Raw genomic sequence first — 17796 nt, forward strand, 5'->3', positions numbered from 1 at the left:
CCTCACGCTGCTCACAAGCTTTCTAATATGGGAATGGCATGTGTTATTGCTTTTCTCAATACAAAATGAAATGAAAATCTTTTTCTTTCGAACAATTATTACAGGTAGAATGCAATCAAATCACTTTCATTGTAGCTCCTTGTGGAACCCTAGATGCTTCACTGAGCCTTCCGTGCATGCTCCTGCCTTAAATCTTTCCAAGTTGTGAACAAAGATTGTGTTCTGAAAAAAATATTTGACTGCATTAGGTAATGCAGTTTATTCTTCTTAGCAATGGCAGTGATTGCTGCCAGTACTGTAATTGGTCGTTATAGTTTGAGTTGTTTATACTGACTCCAGTTAATTTTATCTCTATCAAAGGTCCTACACGGCATATTTAGATTTTTGTGTGAACAAACTTTGATTATTCTGATCTAGCTGTTCTTCTGATCCTACTTCTTAAATTACTCTTTGCCATGGTATTCGAACTCGGCTGGTCATGTTACGCACCTCGAACTTCTCAAGTGACATTAGCGGTGGTTTCTGTAGTAAGATCATCTTCATCAGCATGTAGATTATGGTTATTGCAATGAAGACTGACTGCATGATAACACCGATTTTTCACCTCTCCCAGGCAGATCTGATTGCACCAAGCATCTCACCATGTGACTTGAATAACAATACAGTCGTTTAAAGCTTCCAATTCATTACCTAGTATTCAGCCATCATCATCCTTTTCACTCGCAACCTTTCTTGGAGCAAACATATTGAAAAAATATGCAGTAGGTTGTTAAAAATGCTCGACTATCTTTAACGGACTCTTTATGTGGTTCCCCCAGATTCTAATCTAAAAAGCTTTTAAATTGTAATGCAGGCAATTCTTGAATACATCTCAATGATATGGAGTCCTTTTTAGAAGAATGATATACATAAGGTGTAGTCTGCACAGCCTAAAGTCGCTCCATATGCTCTTAATATGACATTTTTTGCCTTCCTCTAACTTCCTAGTCTATACCTCACCCCTTACTGAGCACATCACTACACTCAATCTGCTTATTATGTGTACTGAACATATTGTTGCAGCTTAAAATGATGGGTCACAATGATTAGGCTTATGCATGCGTGTTGAAGTTTGAATATGTCATGCTTCTAGGCATTTCTTGGCGGCCTTAGTTTTGGCAACATTGCATACTGCACTGTCTCTAGAAATAGTAAGTACAGACTGCTGTGACACGGTCTACTGGAACAGCATGCCAATCAGATTGAGCTGACTCTAGAAGCAGTGCGATTCTGAAGTGCGCTTCATCGACGAGACTCACCAAGCAGATACAAGGAACAAGGAATCTTATGCAAGGGGTGTACTCTTTAGTAAAATTACCTTTCTCTTAATTATGTATATTGTTTAATGAAGATATGCAGGTACAGTTTGGTTTACTGTGTATGGTTGTGCGCAGAGAGAGTCAGCAACTGGCACATCTATAAGGATTGCTTAGATGGGCATACAGACTTACTGCACCATTGACGCACGTTGTTTAGTTGGGGCATAAGGTACATTGCCGCATATTTCCTGGACTGCTAGGTCTATAACCAGCATTTCTTATAAATCCAAAATGAACATTGCAGTTCTGTGCCTAGTCAACATAGTGACAATGTTGCATGGAAATCATGTCTGGAAAGTTGGGAGTAGACGCTTGAGATAAAACTTGAAATTATAACAATTCTAATCGAACTTTCTACAGGTTTATACGTGCATAGCTAGGGCATGCACGTATACTTTGATTTACTTTGAAGAAAAACCACATGCCTAGTTTACCAGTAAGCTGTCTCATTCTGGGTGTCGCTGAAATTTTGTCCAAGTGTGCACCATACAATCGTTTTCACACATATTACCTGAAATTTCCTCAAGAAGGTGCTACTTTAACTGATGTTCAAAGAGGCTTTCTTTGCCAACTCTGCTAGACGTTCTAGGTTATCAGGCTGGTACTCACCATCTTGCTGAATAGCATGCACTATGAAATAATTATGAAATCAATTAGCTTATTGATCTCATAACTACTTCTTTCCTTTCTACAAAAATATTTCAGTCCTCTTCCCCATCCCTATACAGAGTAGTATGCCAGCGATATATAGACGCTGGCAAAAATCTCAGTTTTTCCTAATAAAAAGTTTCTCTCTCTCTTTCTCTCTCAACCAGCTGATATGTAGCACCCTCTTAACTATTTCTAGAGATGTTCTTGGTTACCAACTGCATTTAGTGCATAATTACACAGTAAGATCAGAATCAATTTCATTGCAATTGATACTAATAAGATACAGAAAAACGTTCCAAAGTCAAATAATGCAGCTGGACCTCCTTTTCAAAATAAGTAAGACAATATGTTGCACCATAAAAAAACATATTATGCATTATAAAAGGTGTAAACGTAAGTGATTGACGTTCAACATAAATGGCAAATAACACCTCATTTCTGTCAGTGCAACAGATGAAGTCTTGGAGAGCACATTTTCTTCATTAAAGCAAGACAGCTTATGCTGACTTTCCAGGATTTTGATAATATGGTGTCTCTCCTTGATCAGTTCCTCACCACTAAAGTGCTGGTTAGTGTACTGCTTCATCCCAAGGTTATGCCCACTGTAGTTGACAAGCTGACCCTGCAGGAGACACTATACTATCAAAGTGGGCTTATTCCAGAAACAATACAATGTGCGGTGGTGTTGATCATCCGGGTTATGTAAAGTGCTGTCTTGCCTGGCTCACACACTATCATGCACGGATTCAAAATGACAGTACTTCAATTATATCGCCAAGCGCCTCGCATTTCCCCAATTGCTGCCTATACAAAAGCCTGTGAAGTGTAACTGGGAACTTCAGGGTCATGAACCGCATCACTATTTTGTTGGAGGCTTCACTTTCATGTTATGACCGACTCTTTACCAACCCGACACCAATAAGGCCATTTTCGTTGTCTAAATTGGCAACAAGAACGTTTTGCTTTGGGGCCCAGAAAAGTATTGCTCCTCTGAAGGACATTCGCACTGCTAGTTATTAACCAGACCATACACAAAAGCTCCTTGCAACATGCTATAATTTAACTGCAGCAACTAAAAACCTCAGAGAAGTGAATGTTGCCTTTTGAGTAGCCCAAGATTTTGTATAATTTTAAGCTTTTTCTTATGTTGTACTGCTATTGTTCATTGTGTAACAGTGGCTGTAACTTAATTTTTATATATGCATAGTTTGCAAAGGAGGCCACATTGCAGTCTTTGACCTTGTAAGCTCCTTGTGCATGTTAACATCGTGTAATAGTTTTAATCATCACAATAAACTAATTCAAATGGTGATGTTGAACTCATTTACAGTATAATTATTAATTTAGCAGTGTGGAGTCTACATTGTTTGTAATGCATTGCATTAAATGTGTTTGAAAATTTGATTTCACCATTCATTTCAGTGAACCTGTCCCTAGGGGAATACCATAGTGATACGAACTTGAGCACCTCCAAAGCACCCAGTGATGAAGACATCCCAAGGTAAGCGCATGCCACTGTTCTTGGCATTTCACTTGTGGAACAGGAGCAAAACAGCAGCAACAGCAGCGTGTGATGGCTTCAAGGAATACTGGTCGTGCACATCATGAAAGCACAGCTTGAGCATTTCTCTTACGTCAGCGTTACCTACACTTCCCAGGTGAATTGCAGCTGCAGCAGCCTTTCCAAATGCAAATGCATTCCGCAAAGCCCTACAGTGTGACGATTTTTTCCATCAACAGAGTTGTTTAGGCTTTTCGTTTCAACTGTTCGTGCAATCAGCAGAAGGCGGGTATGTGCCTAGCAGCTCCTAGCAATTTTTTGTACAAGAATAGTTTTTATTAAGTGTGGTTTACACTTTTTTTCTCCCGACGATGTAGCTCTCCCATGGTTCTTGAATTTCCTAAAAAATATTTTGATAGCTACTGAATTTGCAGCAACTCAAGCAAGAATGGTTATGCAGCTATGTTAAAAGCAGGTTTACTGGCATAGGTGTATGCCTCATGTCAGGCATATTCATTGAGCCTGTGCCCAGCTCTGCATAGAGACTGGCTAATGTGGAAGCTGTACTTGACTTCAAAAGGGGGCTGATGTGGTCCAAAGTATTTTGATCACTTGAGCAACCATATACAATGTGCAATTTCTGATTTTCTTTCAACTATGAAAGAAATTGTATGGAGATCACCTTTTAAACCAGGTCCTCTGAGTAGGTGTTTTTATATATAGTTCCTAAATTTCTAGCAGCACACAAAAATAGTTGGTACCTTTTGCATCAGTTGATTATAAAAAAAGAGAGGTCGATTTGATAGCAACACCGACTCATAGGCTTTTTCATGCCCCCTGGCGTAAACAAATGAAAGCTGCAACAAAACTTTACTTTAGTCCCATCTAAATAGCTCTCGTGGCACATGCGTGGGAAATTCATGAATGTCAATCATCTCTGAAAAGTCGTAAAGTAGACAAAATTTGATGCACGACTTGACTATACGAGAGCTGGAGGTGTGCACGGATACGCGCACAAGGTAGCTCGAGCAGTGCTTCCATAGTAGAGGTTTCAAGCTCATCTCAGCCAGCGGACTGTACCGTAATTACTCGAATCTAACGCGCACCTTTTTTCCGGTTAAGCGAGTTCATAAATCGCATGCGCGTTAGAATCGAGTACGAACAGAAAAATTACGGTCAATCTATTGCCATCGGCAGATCCAAAATGGCCGCCCCCTACGTGCGTCGGCATGGCGCGTAGGCCATTTCTGCCTAAGTGTTTCCCATGTGCGGCACTTCGTACGTGTGCTGAGGAGTTCGTCATCTAGTAGTGCATTAGAATCGACGGCGTTGAAGGGCCGACTCCCAAAACTCGAGTGCACCACGATGCCGTTTTTAAAAGAAAAGTCATCGCGTGTGCAGAAACGGACAGAAATCGGGCCGCATCGCGGTCGTTCGGAGTTCCCGAAACGTGCGAGCGGGACCGGCGGAAACAAAAGCAGAAGATTGTCGACAGCAAAACTTCACGCAAAGGCTTCTGTAAGCTACAGCAGGGTCGGTTTTTCGGAAAATAAAGAGCTGCTCGGCGAGTATGTGCTTGAGCAGCGAGCCGCACAGCGGCCCGTGACGACAGAACTGCTCCAAGTGCGGGCTATGCAATTAGTCTTAGAAAAAGGTCTAATGCGGAGCCAGTTTAAAGCGAGCAGGTGCTGGCTAACTAACTTTATGAAGAGGAAAGGCTTTTCCCTCGAAGGGGAACATGCATATGCGAAAAGTTTTGTGGAGGAGTACGATGAAAAGCTTCACAGTTTTCAGAGGTTCGTCCTAAACTTGCGGCGCAACAACGGCTACCTGCTTCGGCAAATCAGAATGCCGATCAGACGCCTCTTTACTTCGACATGCCTGGCACCACAACCGTTGAGAAGAAGGGGGCGAAGCAAGTTCGCGTGCTGACATCGGTCCACGGTAAAACTACAGTGACGGCAATGCTCTGTTACACGTCAGATGGGCACAAGCTTCGCCCGTACCTCATATTTAAATGGAAGACGCTCCCGAAAGGAGTCATTTTTTCGAGTGGTGTGATCGTGCGGGCCAGCGAGAGAAATGGGTGCGCGTTGCAATCGATGTCTTTTTTTTTTTTTTTCGCAGAGGAAATCGGGTGCGCGTTACAATCGAGGGCGCGGTAGAATCGAGTAAATACGGTAATATCTACATGCTGGCCCGCAAGGGCCAGGGATAAGAAAAATGTGGAAGGAAGGGGTCGTGCACAAGATGTCCACTAACGGTGCCATTTGAAACTAATCCTTTTTTCATATCATATATATAGGTAATTTCTGAAAGGGAATTGGAGTAGGGAATACAGAAACATTGATACTGACCTGCAGCATAACTGAAATCTGGACACCAATCCTGAAATTCGTAGCTTTTGTTCCACAGTTATGTGCCAACATGCCGTGACTGCATGAGTGTCCCCAAGAAAAGAATCTTCGTGACCAGTCATGTTTGTGTTGCTCAAGCATACTTATCAAGGAAATAAAAAGCATGGTATGAAGACATTCATGAGTGGGGCCAGCTGCTAGCGAAAAGTTCACAGGCCCTATTCGGGACCCCTAATAGGGAGAGTTACCAAGGAGCACTGAGAAAAGGAAGAAGAAAAAAAAAAGCTGTAGTAAATCGTATGCAACTTCACCATGTAGCTAAAATATTAAGAACATTTTTTTATAAATCAGTTTCTCACTCTCCTACTTACCACACTAGAACAGATAGCTTTTTTTTCACATTGTTTCTGATGTCTCAAGCAAGAACCTTTTCTTTATAATTTTTTTATGTCTTGTGACATTCCTTGAAGAGAATCTTGTCTTATTGTTCTCTCTTTCACTCTGTTTCTTTCTTAAAGCTAAAACTTTATATGTATAGAGTTGGACCTTCGCATTATCTTACTAGGAGGAGGAAGAAATACCTTTTATTTAAAAGGGCAAGATCGGGAAGTTTGCGCTTCCTTCTCTAAGTGGCAGCCATTAGTGCTCATTCTCTGGTGGCATCCTTAACTTGCCAAAACACTTTTAGCTCCACCTCAGGGCCTGGGATTAGCAGTGAGGTCTCCCACTGTTCTTTGTTAACTTATTTTCTATTATGTCCTTTGACTCTCTCACAAGCCCACAGTATATGATTTAGGTCCACCCTTTGCTGACAAAATATACAGATACTTGGGTATAACTCCTAGTTGCAAAATATACAGATACTTGAGTATAACTCCTAGTTGTAAAATACACAGATACTTGAGTATAACTCCTAGTTGTAGTAATTTTAAGCGACTGGATTCAGGAACGTGTTTGTCTGTAAGAGGCACTACATTGTCCCCTGCTGCTTGCTTATCGAGGCGTGTGTGCCAGGAGAAAGTGGGCCCTTCGTAGTCTGTATTGTTTTGTAATTCCTTCATTACTAACCATGTGGTCTGTGATCTCCAGGATTCGCATTGTGCCTGTTCGGCCGGCCAATTCTCAAGCCAGGTTGTGCGCGATTTCATTCCCTGGGAAGGAGGAATGAGCAGGCACCCATATAATATGCATTGCCCTCTTGTCGCAAAAGTTAGCTATAATTCTTAGCACTTCTGGCGAGATTCTGCCTTTAGCGGAATTATTAATAGCGGCTTTAAGGTCACTGATTATAACTTCGGCTTTTGTGGAGGCTAGACTAGTATTATAACCATCTCCTCTGCCGCTTCGGCCTTTCCTGTACATACAGTTCCACTGACCACAGAGTTCCTTTCAATATTTCTTGCTCCTATCACAATACTTTGGCCATTTTCGTATTCCGCTGCATCTACATAGACCACGTCCCTAGCGTTGGTTAACTTATTATATTTTGTTCACCCCTTCTATCCTTTTATCTCGATGATACTTGGGGTGCATATTTTTTAGGGATCTGTGAATATTCTAAAGTTTCGAATATTCGGCGGATATTGCATTTGTAATATTCGTATTTGATTCGATAACCACATAGTCGAAAATTTCGAATACTTGAACTCGTATATTCCTCGAATATTCGATGTTTGCGAATATTCGTTCGCAGACTAGTGCGATATTACAAATGCTTCGATTATTAAAATGAGTATTAAGGTATTCTAATTCACTTCAGGTCGAATTTAAATTATATAAAATTTCTAAGTTTCGCAACGAACGAATGAATGCATCCTAATCCGAATGTACGGATTGTAAAGGTGGCTTCACTGCAGTGTAGAGGTGCTGGATCTGCTCTGCCACGAAGCCCCTTTTCAAATTTAAAGGGGCCCTACAACTTTTTTTGAGCATTGTGAGAAAACGCTGTTGATCGGCAGGCGATGCTACCGAGGACACGCAAATTATAGCGCAGCACGCAGCGTGCAATTCACAATAAATTCACAATAAATTCTCAAAGTCGGCTAAAAATTGCTCTCTTCTCTCGGCAAATGACTCCACAAGCTCAGAAACCACATGTGACATATTTTCTTTTCCCGTGCCATCCCTCCCTGCTCAGCTTTCAGTGCGTTTGTTAGGATGAGAAGAGAGAATGCACTAGCACCGCACCCCGCCGCGGTGGTCTGGTGGCTAAGGTACTCTGCTGCTGACCCGCAGGTCGCGGGATCGAATTCCGGCTGCGGCGGCTGCATTTCCGATGGAGGCGGAAATGTCGTAGGCCCGTGTGCTCAGATTTTGATGCACGTTAAAGAACCCCAGGTGGCCGAAATTTCTGGAGCCCTCCATTACGGCGTCTCTCATAATCATAGCGTGGTTTTTGGACGTTAAACCCCACAAATCAATCAAATCAGCACTTGCACCGTGCAAGAAATATTTGCAACTCTTTGCATACTGAACGAATGAGAAAAATATTTGCGGCGGCGAGTTCATGAGGCAATAAATAACCTTTTTTAGTGAATGCATTCCATGGCTACTTGCAAAAATGTCATACGGCCGCTTTAAGTAACAATATTACTCTTAAATTAACTCATTTACTGAAGCTCAAAAGCTATTTATGACGACTTGTATGCTCTAAGTATAACGAATTTTAAAATGTTACGTATTTTAAGGGTTATGACTCGCATCCTGCTGAAAGTAAAATCCTGCTACTAAAAGTTCTTTTGACTTCTTTTGATCGAAAAAAAGGGGGGAATTCGCATGAAGGCCTATTTCGTTTTTTTTTTTTTCAATACTATTGTGCAGGTTAGTAAGGTCATAATAAATAAGCCCATTTTTTTTATATGTCATATACATTATTTGAATTCAATACGAAATTATTTGACCAAAATCACTATTTGTTTCAAACCTAAAATTCACTGTTCGCACAAGGCTACCGTATTTACTCGATTCTACTGCGCCCTTGATTGTAACGCGCACCCGATTTCCACCGCGAAAAAAAAAAACGTAAGACATCAATTGCAACGCGCACCCATTTCTCTCGCTAGCCCGCACGATCACACCACTCGAAAAAACGACTCCTTTCGGGAGCGTCTTCCATTTAAATATGAGGTACGGGCGAAGCTTGTGCCCATCTGACGTGTAACAGACCATTGCCGTCACTGTAGTTTTACCGTGGACCGATGTCAGCACGCGAACTTGCTTCGCTTCCTTCTTCTCGACGGTTGTGGTGCCAGGCATGTCGAAGTAAAGAGACGTCTGATCGGCATTCCCGATTTGCCCAAGCAGGTAGCCGTTGTTGCGCCGCAAGTTTAGGACGAACCTCTGAAAACTGTGAAGCTTTTCATCGTACTCCTCCGCAAAACTTTTCGCATATGCATGTTCCCCTTCGGAGGAAAAAGCCTTTCCTCTTCATAAAGTTAGTTAGCCAGCACCTGCTCGCTTTAAACTGGCTCCGCATTAGACCTTTTTCTAAGACTAATTGCATAGCCCGCACTTGGAGCAGTTCTGTCGTCACGGGCCGCTGTGCGACTCGCTGCTGAAGCACATACTCGCCGAGCAGCTCTTTAATTTGCGGAAACCGACCCTGCTGTGGTCCACAGAAGCCTTTGCGTGAAGTTTTGCTGTCGACGATCTTGTGCTTTTGTTTCCGCCGGTCCCGCACGCACGTTTCAGGAACTGCGAACGACCGCGATGCGGCCCGATTTTCGTCCGTTTCTGCACACGCGATGACTTTTCTTTTAAAAGCGGCATCGTGGTGCACTCGAGTTTTGGGAGTCGGCCCATCCACGCCGTCGATTCAAATGCACTACTAGATGACGAACTCCTCAGCACACGTACGAAGTTCCGCACATGGGAAACACATAGGCAGAAATGGCCGACGCGCTATGCCGACGCACGTAGGGGGCGGCCGTTTTGGATTTTCCGATGGCAATAGATTGACCGTAATTTTTTTGTTCGTACTCGATTCTAACGCGCATGTGATTTATGAACTCGCTTAACCGGAAAAAAGGTGCGCGTTAGATTCGAGTAATTACGGTATTTGTTCGGATATGTCGCTGTGAAGAACTTACAATTTTGTCCATTTGTCATGAGAGCCTCAGTAAATCACGCAGTGATTACCATGACTTCAGCACAAGCGCAGTGATCATGCTTGCACGGAAATTCTCATGATCGGGATCCTGGCTACCAACGAATGCAGCGGCAAATCATCGCGGCAAATCGCCAATGATAAATATCTCAATCAATCTAAATTATGTGCCTCCTGCACAGCAGTACGTGTTGCTTGGCGGTTTAGCGCTGTTACGGTTCCAGTAAGCGTACCGACCACGCTGTGCGCTGCCGCGCCCTTGTGCGCATGACCGCAAATGTGCACCACTCGTGTAAATGAAGGCAACTCGCCGCCGCTGCATGGGCTCGACAAAATAGTCTTCAGACCTTTGCTTGGTCCCGTGCTGAGCGAGCACAAAGAAAAACTCTCTACGCAAGGGAAAATGCCCGTATATACGTTAAAGGGGGCAGTGCTGATGAAGTGAGCTTAGTAGGTGATACACTGCAAGCATCGCCTACTTAGGGCGCGCTCAGTTTGACGTACAATGGTAGTGCATTTCAAGTATAGCCACGTCAGTTTTCGCCAATGGATCACCGTAGAAAGGTACGCGCACATGTTGAATCCTGGCAAGTCGTCTATCAAATGTGCCACAAAATGATTAATGATAGCAAATATGGTAATGTGAATGAGCTGAAGTGTTTTTCCATGCAAGGGCAAACATAAAAAAGGCCATGCACTTTCGGTAATGTTATAATGGTGTCATCACATATAGTTTTCCGTTGCTAATGGGGACGCACGTAAGGTGACAAACGAATTACTGCGTTGTTTCGCTGTGTTCCAAAAAGCGCCTTTGAAAATCCGTCGCACGCACATTGTGCTCGCACAGCAACATCTCCTGCAATTAACCCTCCTTTACACCGTTGCTATGATCTTGCTGTTTTGCCAACGTCAGTTTACTGCCGTCTGTAGCGAGTGTGCCGAAAGGGGTCGCGATGTGGCAAAATAGTGCCCTCGCAACTGGGAGTTGTGGCCCTGTCAACAAAAAGGCGTATTTGGGGCATCTCGTTATCACACATCAGTAATCATCTATATCGGGCGCGGTACACCTCAGTCAGGACCGTGCAGCTATCAGCGCAACACAGCACTCTTGATCACGAAATGGCGAGCACGGTCTTCAAGAAGGGCTACGGAATCAAGCGAGATAACGAGTATTGCTGTGTAATTGAAAAACGCCACAAGTACTCCTATTTTCCTTGGTGGCTTGACAGGTGAGAACAGGGAAGAAAATTAGAAAGAACACTATAAAATCTGAGTCTTCCGAGCCAAAACTGATAGTCTGGGAACCTGGATGAATTGTGACAATCTAGGTTGCTTTAATAATCACCTAGATTTAAGTACACTAATGTTAACTGTTGCCACAATAAAACCAGGGGACTCATGCTCACTAATCATCATGGAAGGTATGAAAGCTTTCTTTTTTTGTTTTGTAATAAAGTCCTACCACATAAAAAAATGCAAAATGTTTGTTCAACATGTGGATTGAACCCAAGACATCAGTCACAAGCTCAACTATTAAAGTCTTATTTTTTCTGGAAAGTACAGATGGTGACATTTTTTTTTAAATTTTTGTGTGCAATAACTGACTGTAATAACAACTGTACTGTTTCCAACATAAATATATGATTGAGTAAAAGATTACTGGTGGAAAAAATTGCACACCTTCATTATTTGTATTCGATTTGTATTCAAAACTTTTGATATTCGCACACCCCTATTATTTCTAGATAATGGTGGTACTAGGATATGTTCCCTCATTTTCGAAGGAATGTCTTTTTTGACTCCACGTTGTATGTCGTAAGCGACGTCTGGTGTGTCCATTATATGTATACTTGTCGGACTCTGAGTTAACTGGTTATACTGTGCCATCATCTGGGCCTGTATAAGATCTCCCAGCGTGTTATGCAATCCTAGCGCAGAGAACTTGTCATTCGATGTATTAATTGATAGACCCAATTCTTGTTTATATGCTTTCCTAATGAGACACTCTAGTTTGCTCTGCTCGGCTGCTTGTAGTTTAAGATGTGGGGCAACATACATGATGCAACTGATGACAATGGCTTGAATTAAACAATGTTGTGATCTTTGCAAATAGTTTTTGTTAGCTATTCTCTTTATTGGCCTGATTGTTTGGTAAGTGCTTATCTCTGATATTATTATTGTTTCTCTGTTGCAAACGTTGTCACATATACGTAGCCCTGGAACTCATAAATTCGCTACAGTGGGTATTTTATTTCCCCCAGCAAATATCGCAGTGTCTCGCCTTTTCTGTAGGATTTCTCAGCCCCTACATGGGGGTCTGTAAATGAGCAATTCCGACTTTTGAGGAGAGCATTTCAGCCCTTTACCTTCAACATATCTCTCTGCCGTGTTAACGGCCTCCTGTAATATCTCTTTAATTTTGCCGTCGCTCCCACCTGTCACGCAGAGGGTGATGTCATCTGCGTACACGCTATGCTTGAAGCCCTCTATCGTGTGGAGTTCTGTGGGTATGCCGAATATTGCCATAATAAATATAAAGGGAGACGGCACCGAACCCTGTGGTGTCCCTCTACTTCCAAGTACAGTGACACCACGGACCATGCCTCTACTATTGGAATTCTAGTGGTGCGGTTGGATAGGAAATCTTGCACATACAGGTAGGTGCGCTTTCCTACCCCCATTCTATGTGTAATGGGTATCGCAGGACATGGTCAGATCAAGGCCAAGGATAACTTTAGAGTCTAGAGATTGCGTCCCTTGTCTAGCATCTGATGCTGAAGCTGTAACATTATGTTCTATGTTGGCAAATTTGGTCCAAAGCCAATCATAGTGTGTGGGAAGAGTCTGTTTTCCTTCACGTGGCGAGTGAGACGTGTAAGGATGACATGCATCAGGAGTTTACCTATGCATGAAGTAAGTGAAATTGGCTTAAGGTTATCCAACTGTGGTTTCTTTCCCTGCTTCAGAATCATAATAACCTGGGCGGTTTTCCATTTACTTGGAATGGTACTCCCCAACACCTTTCATATACTCAGTTAGGGCCTTAATAGACTCCTTGTCCAAGTTCCTGAGCGTCTTGTTCCTAATTTTATAGGGACCCTGAGCAGACCTGGGGTTCTGTCGAGCGGCCTATAATCTAATCCGGCCTCTGTTATAGTAGCATCGAGTTTAACGTTGTCGTGTCCTTTGTACTCCGAAAGTGGTTCTTTGGTTGTGTCTGCAAACTACTTTTGCCGGAGTTCATGGAAGAGCTCTTCTTGTTGCATATTATGCCTCTGGGCAGTCCTTGTGCTTTGCGGGTCTAGGAAACTTAGGAGAATGTTTCAAGTTTTGGACATCCTCATTTCGCTCTTTATCAAGCTAGACGTGGCTTCCCGAGGATGTTGGGTCAGCCAATTTGCGTGTACTTCTATTTTCTTGTCTAATGCAGCTACTCTCTTTCTTAAGTTACGATTGTGCTTTTGACTCTTTCATTGCTTTTGAGCACTATTCTTTGCTTCCCACATATGCAATAATTTGCTGACCACCTCCACCAGAATGATTATGGTGGGTCTCGACACTCTGTCTGAGTTTTTTCACCCATTCCTCGATATCCAGTATGGCCTCCTCCGCATCCTCCACTCTGATTTTGCGGAAAGTGTCCCAATCTACGAGCGCCATTTTTCTTCCCTTATTTTTCTGGGGGACTGCATGCACCCTTGTAACTATGATGTAATGATCGCCGCCAAAATTCTGTAGTGTGTTGGCCATCGCGAGTCAGGTATATTTTTCGTATATGTTAGGTCCGATCTCATACCGTTACTTACGCTGTTTCATATTCAACTTGGCGACTCAGAATCTGTTATCAGTGTATGGCCCTTGTGTTGGGCATATATCTATAGATTTCGAACCTTTATATTTAGGATGTAATGATCGCTGCCAAAATTCTGCAGCATGCTAAGCCATCGTGAGTCAGCTACGTTCTTTGTAAATGTTAGGTCTGGTCTTTTGTCATTACTTACGCTGTTTCCTATTCAGCTGGTTGCCTCAGAATTCATTATCAGCATATGGCCTTCGTGTTGAGCATCTATTCATAAGTTTTGACTCTTACGTTTTCCATAGTGTATTCCCAAGGATACGCTATGGAGAATATGTGTGGCTCGTGAAAGTTGCCAACAATTATGAGAGCCTGTCTCTCCACTATGGTCAATGTTTTGCGACAAGTGTACCAAATTTCGGCTTGTGTCCGGGTGGACAGTAAATGTTGAGCTCAAATAGGCTTCCCTCTGTCTTATGATTATTTCTATCAGGACGTGGTCTATGCTGTGCTGCCCGGTGACGTGCGCCACTGTCGCGAGGTTTCTATGTACTAGAGTCATGAAAGTCCCTTTCTAGCCAGAAGTACCATATGATTTGTACCCTGATAATATGGTCGCCCCCCGGTCTCTTGCAGGGCAAGGAGACTTGGGGTCTCTATGTTGATTACGCATTGCTGCAGATCTCCCCGTTTTCTGTGCTCAGTTTATTCCACACAATAGGAGAAAGGTTGCACATTTAGCAGCACTTCTGGGTAATTTGTCCGCTTGAGCATGCCACCTAACAGCTACTGGCAGCAACCTCACACTGAAAAAAATGGTGTTTATTTAACTTGGCACTTTTCGTGTGAACTCAACAGACGACCCCGGTCAGAAAGGCGATGTGATGTTCGTTCCAGGGAAGGAGGAGGCCAGCGCGTCCTTCCTCATATATATATGTGTGTGCGTGCATGTGTGTGCGAGGCGGCGGTGGCGACGATGGTAAAAACCAGCCGAGACTGTCCATTTAACTGCTATTTCAATACAAAGAAATGTGTTTCCTAATTGTCTTTTGCTATTCATTCTTCTTTATATACTACATTTCATGTTTTGAGCCTCGCATGAACCAAATTTTACATCCTTACAGCTGATGTTTTGGCAGCTCTCATATTTTTTATTTAGTTATGTCATTGAAATTGAGTGGGACCAACCAGAGTTTGTATTTACAGTCGAATCTCGATAATACGAACTCTAAGGGACCCAAAAATTTGTTCGAAATAATGAACGCTAAATAAACGGAGGCCTCCCCATGCAGTGGCGCATGTGCATTGAGCTAACACTTGAGGGGGAAGTTTCAGAAGGCTTACATTTATTCACAAATCACAGGACATCTGTTAATAATTGAAGTAATTGGTGATGCACGTCTGCACATGTTTGCCTTATAGTGAGTCAATCAATTTCGCACGCAGCTTGCAAAGCATTTTTACTTTGGCTTCAGCATTCTCCTGGCAAGAGAAGTTATAACCATGCTTACTACATTTGGGTGTGGATGTGAATATGCTTAATATCCACATGGTTATGTTGCGCTGTGGTTTATCTAACCATCTCAGCCTTTCTGGCACACGAATTCTGTCGAAAACCTAAGGCGTTCTTAAAAACACTTGCTCCATAGCATGGTGTGCTCCACAGGCACCTAGTGCAAAAAAAATGATATGCTCAACCACATTGCTTGGCAGAGTACACCTGCAACATGTATCATTGCTTTTCTGCCACTCATTTGTACTTGTGGGGAAGATCAAAGTCTGCACAGTTATCCCAAAGGCCATTTCATAGTGAAGGCTGCCAATATATCATGATCATTTTTTTTTTGTGGGTGTCTTTTTCTGTCTGAATTTACTTATTTGCATGGGGTTTCACCTTCTGGAACGCCATCTGGTGAGCATTACCACTATCTGGTGTTACTTCTCATTTATTCTAAATGAGCTTCATAATTTTTTACATTCTTAAACCATGATGAGTGTAGAGGTGGCATATAGGTGTAAAGGTGTTGGACATATGTGCATGTATATGTAAAATTAATGTCTCTTACCACAAGCCCTGCCATATACTTTCTACACCTTTGCCATTTTGACAATAACTTGAATACAACATTAGCATTCGAGCTCTCTGTGATCTTCAGTTTCCATTAGAGCCTCACACTGTGTCTCTATATCTTTTGCACAACATTTGTAAAGTAGTTTGGTTCAAAATGTGCTCAAACTTCTACAAACAAGTCTACTCACCATGTCTCGGAGTTCAAACTACATTTGAAGTATGTGACACTTCCGTTGTTCGGATTCAGGTTGCGTGAAGGAGTTGTGGTGAATCAGAATCGTAGACATTATGGCATCTCTACACTTTTGTGGATTTTAGTATGCCCACAGCTCAAACATTTTAGGCGCGTTCACGGACGCTAGAGAGTGCTGTCATGAGATGTTAATATATGAGAGGCATGCGTCGTCACTACATATACTGTATTGTTCACAGTATGTTGACTGACGTTACGACTGTAGTATTTGATGGAAGACGTTCGTCATTTGAAATGAACTACAGGTTTTCCCGCTCACTTTAATCGAAGTGGCAGCTTAGATAATCTCCAGGCCATTGAAATAATCTGAGTGCCAACGTCTAAATCCATGGGCCAAACATATAATCCAAGCCTCAACATATTTAATCCAAGTGCTAACTCAATCAGGCCGCGTGCCAGGGATTTTAATCCAAGTGCCACCGTGTTTGATCCAATTGCCAATGGCTTTAATTCAGGTACCAGTCAGTTTAATCCAATTACAAAAAGCACAATACAAGGCATAAAAATGGCAGTGCACTTGAAATGCAGTTTCCACAATATAAAATACTATAGTCGAAAGGTAGACTAAATCATTATTATTAGTATTCGCCGCTAGTATTCGTGAAAACAAAAATTACTGCCGCAGTTCGCTTGAGCCGTGTTTGGAGTGCTTATACTGTGCTATGTACAAGTTTGTAGGTGAGTACTTGGCCCGAGTAAAGTCATTTTAGTAGCAACGAAAGAAAAAAGCAAGAATATTTTGTCTTTGTCAACAAATCTCATAATCGGATTTGTATAGCATTACATCTCCGGGCCAGGTTATGTAATGCGGCAGACATAACATTGTTATTGGAGCGTCGGGATGCATAACAAGATATGGAGAACTTGACTGTGGGTGGTGATAAGTCAAAACAGGTACATGCTCAATAAATTAGGGGACCATCACAGGGCAGAGCAAATTAGAAATAATTCGAAGAGGCTTTCATCCTGCAGTGCACATAAGACGTAAACTCGTGATCCTGATATGGAAAACGGAAGTCATATTTTATATTCATATTAGTTGTTATCTTTTTATTCAAACAAAATTATGTGTATTCGATAAAGGCATGTTTCAAGCAAACACGCTTCAGGAACACTAGCGTCGTCTTTTACATGAAAACAGGAGTATCTTCTTTGATGCTTTTATAAAAAACTTAATCCACATGAACCCAAACAAATGCAACTTGAGTTTTAAATGGTTGTTTATGATTTCAAGAACGAATTAATATCAAATCAAAATTTATTTATTTATTAGACAAAAACTGGAAGTTCGCCAAGGCTAAAAGCCGCGAGAACGGCTTGACAAAGGACCTGGTGACCATCTGTCGATCGCCGTTGTTATCACCGGGCTAAGCAGACGACTGCGAATGCCTCAGCGAATAAGTAGCCAAAAGCCGTCTGCTTAGCAGACGACACGAATATCTGCATATGCGATGGTGTACTTGGTTAGGCGGAATAATGCAGTAGCGACGAATCATAGACTAACTTGGACTCTATGAGCAAATACTTTTAGTACCCGTAAATGCAATTAACACGCACTATTTTTTTTATTTTGAAGCTATGACACCAAAACGTTAGGAGGAAATAGCACTGCGCACTTCATTTCATAAGCGCGAGCATGTATAAGCGAGGGAAAAGTTCTTCCTGTGACTTCATGTTTACATTATTCTGACATTTATACTCTAT

General features: G+C 42.3%; 1 protein-coding gene across 5 annotated transcripts in view; it reads left to right on the forward strand.

Moving 5' to 3' along the window:
- dlg1 (MAGUK family member discs large 1) overlaps positions 1 to 17796 on the forward strand; it is a 327017-nt gene that overhangs the window by 183583 nt on the left and 125638 nt on the right. For all 5 annotated transcript variants that reach the window (XM_075891144.1, XM_075891142.1, XM_075891145.1 and 2 more), the window contains one exon: positions 3432 to 3510. In XM_075891144.1, the coding sequence (XP_075747259.1) occupies positions 3432 to 3510 (79 nt within the window). The remainder of the gene's footprint in view (positions 1 to 3431; positions 3511 to 17796) is intronic.

Source organism: Rhipicephalus microplus, chromosome 1, assembly GCF_043290135.1.
Source record: "Rhipicephalus microplus isolate Deutch F79 chromosome 1, USDA_Rmic, whole genome shotgun sequence".
Classification (NCBI taxonomy): Eukaryota; Metazoa; Arthropoda; class Arachnida; order Ixodida; family Ixodidae; genus Rhipicephalus; species Rhipicephalus microplus.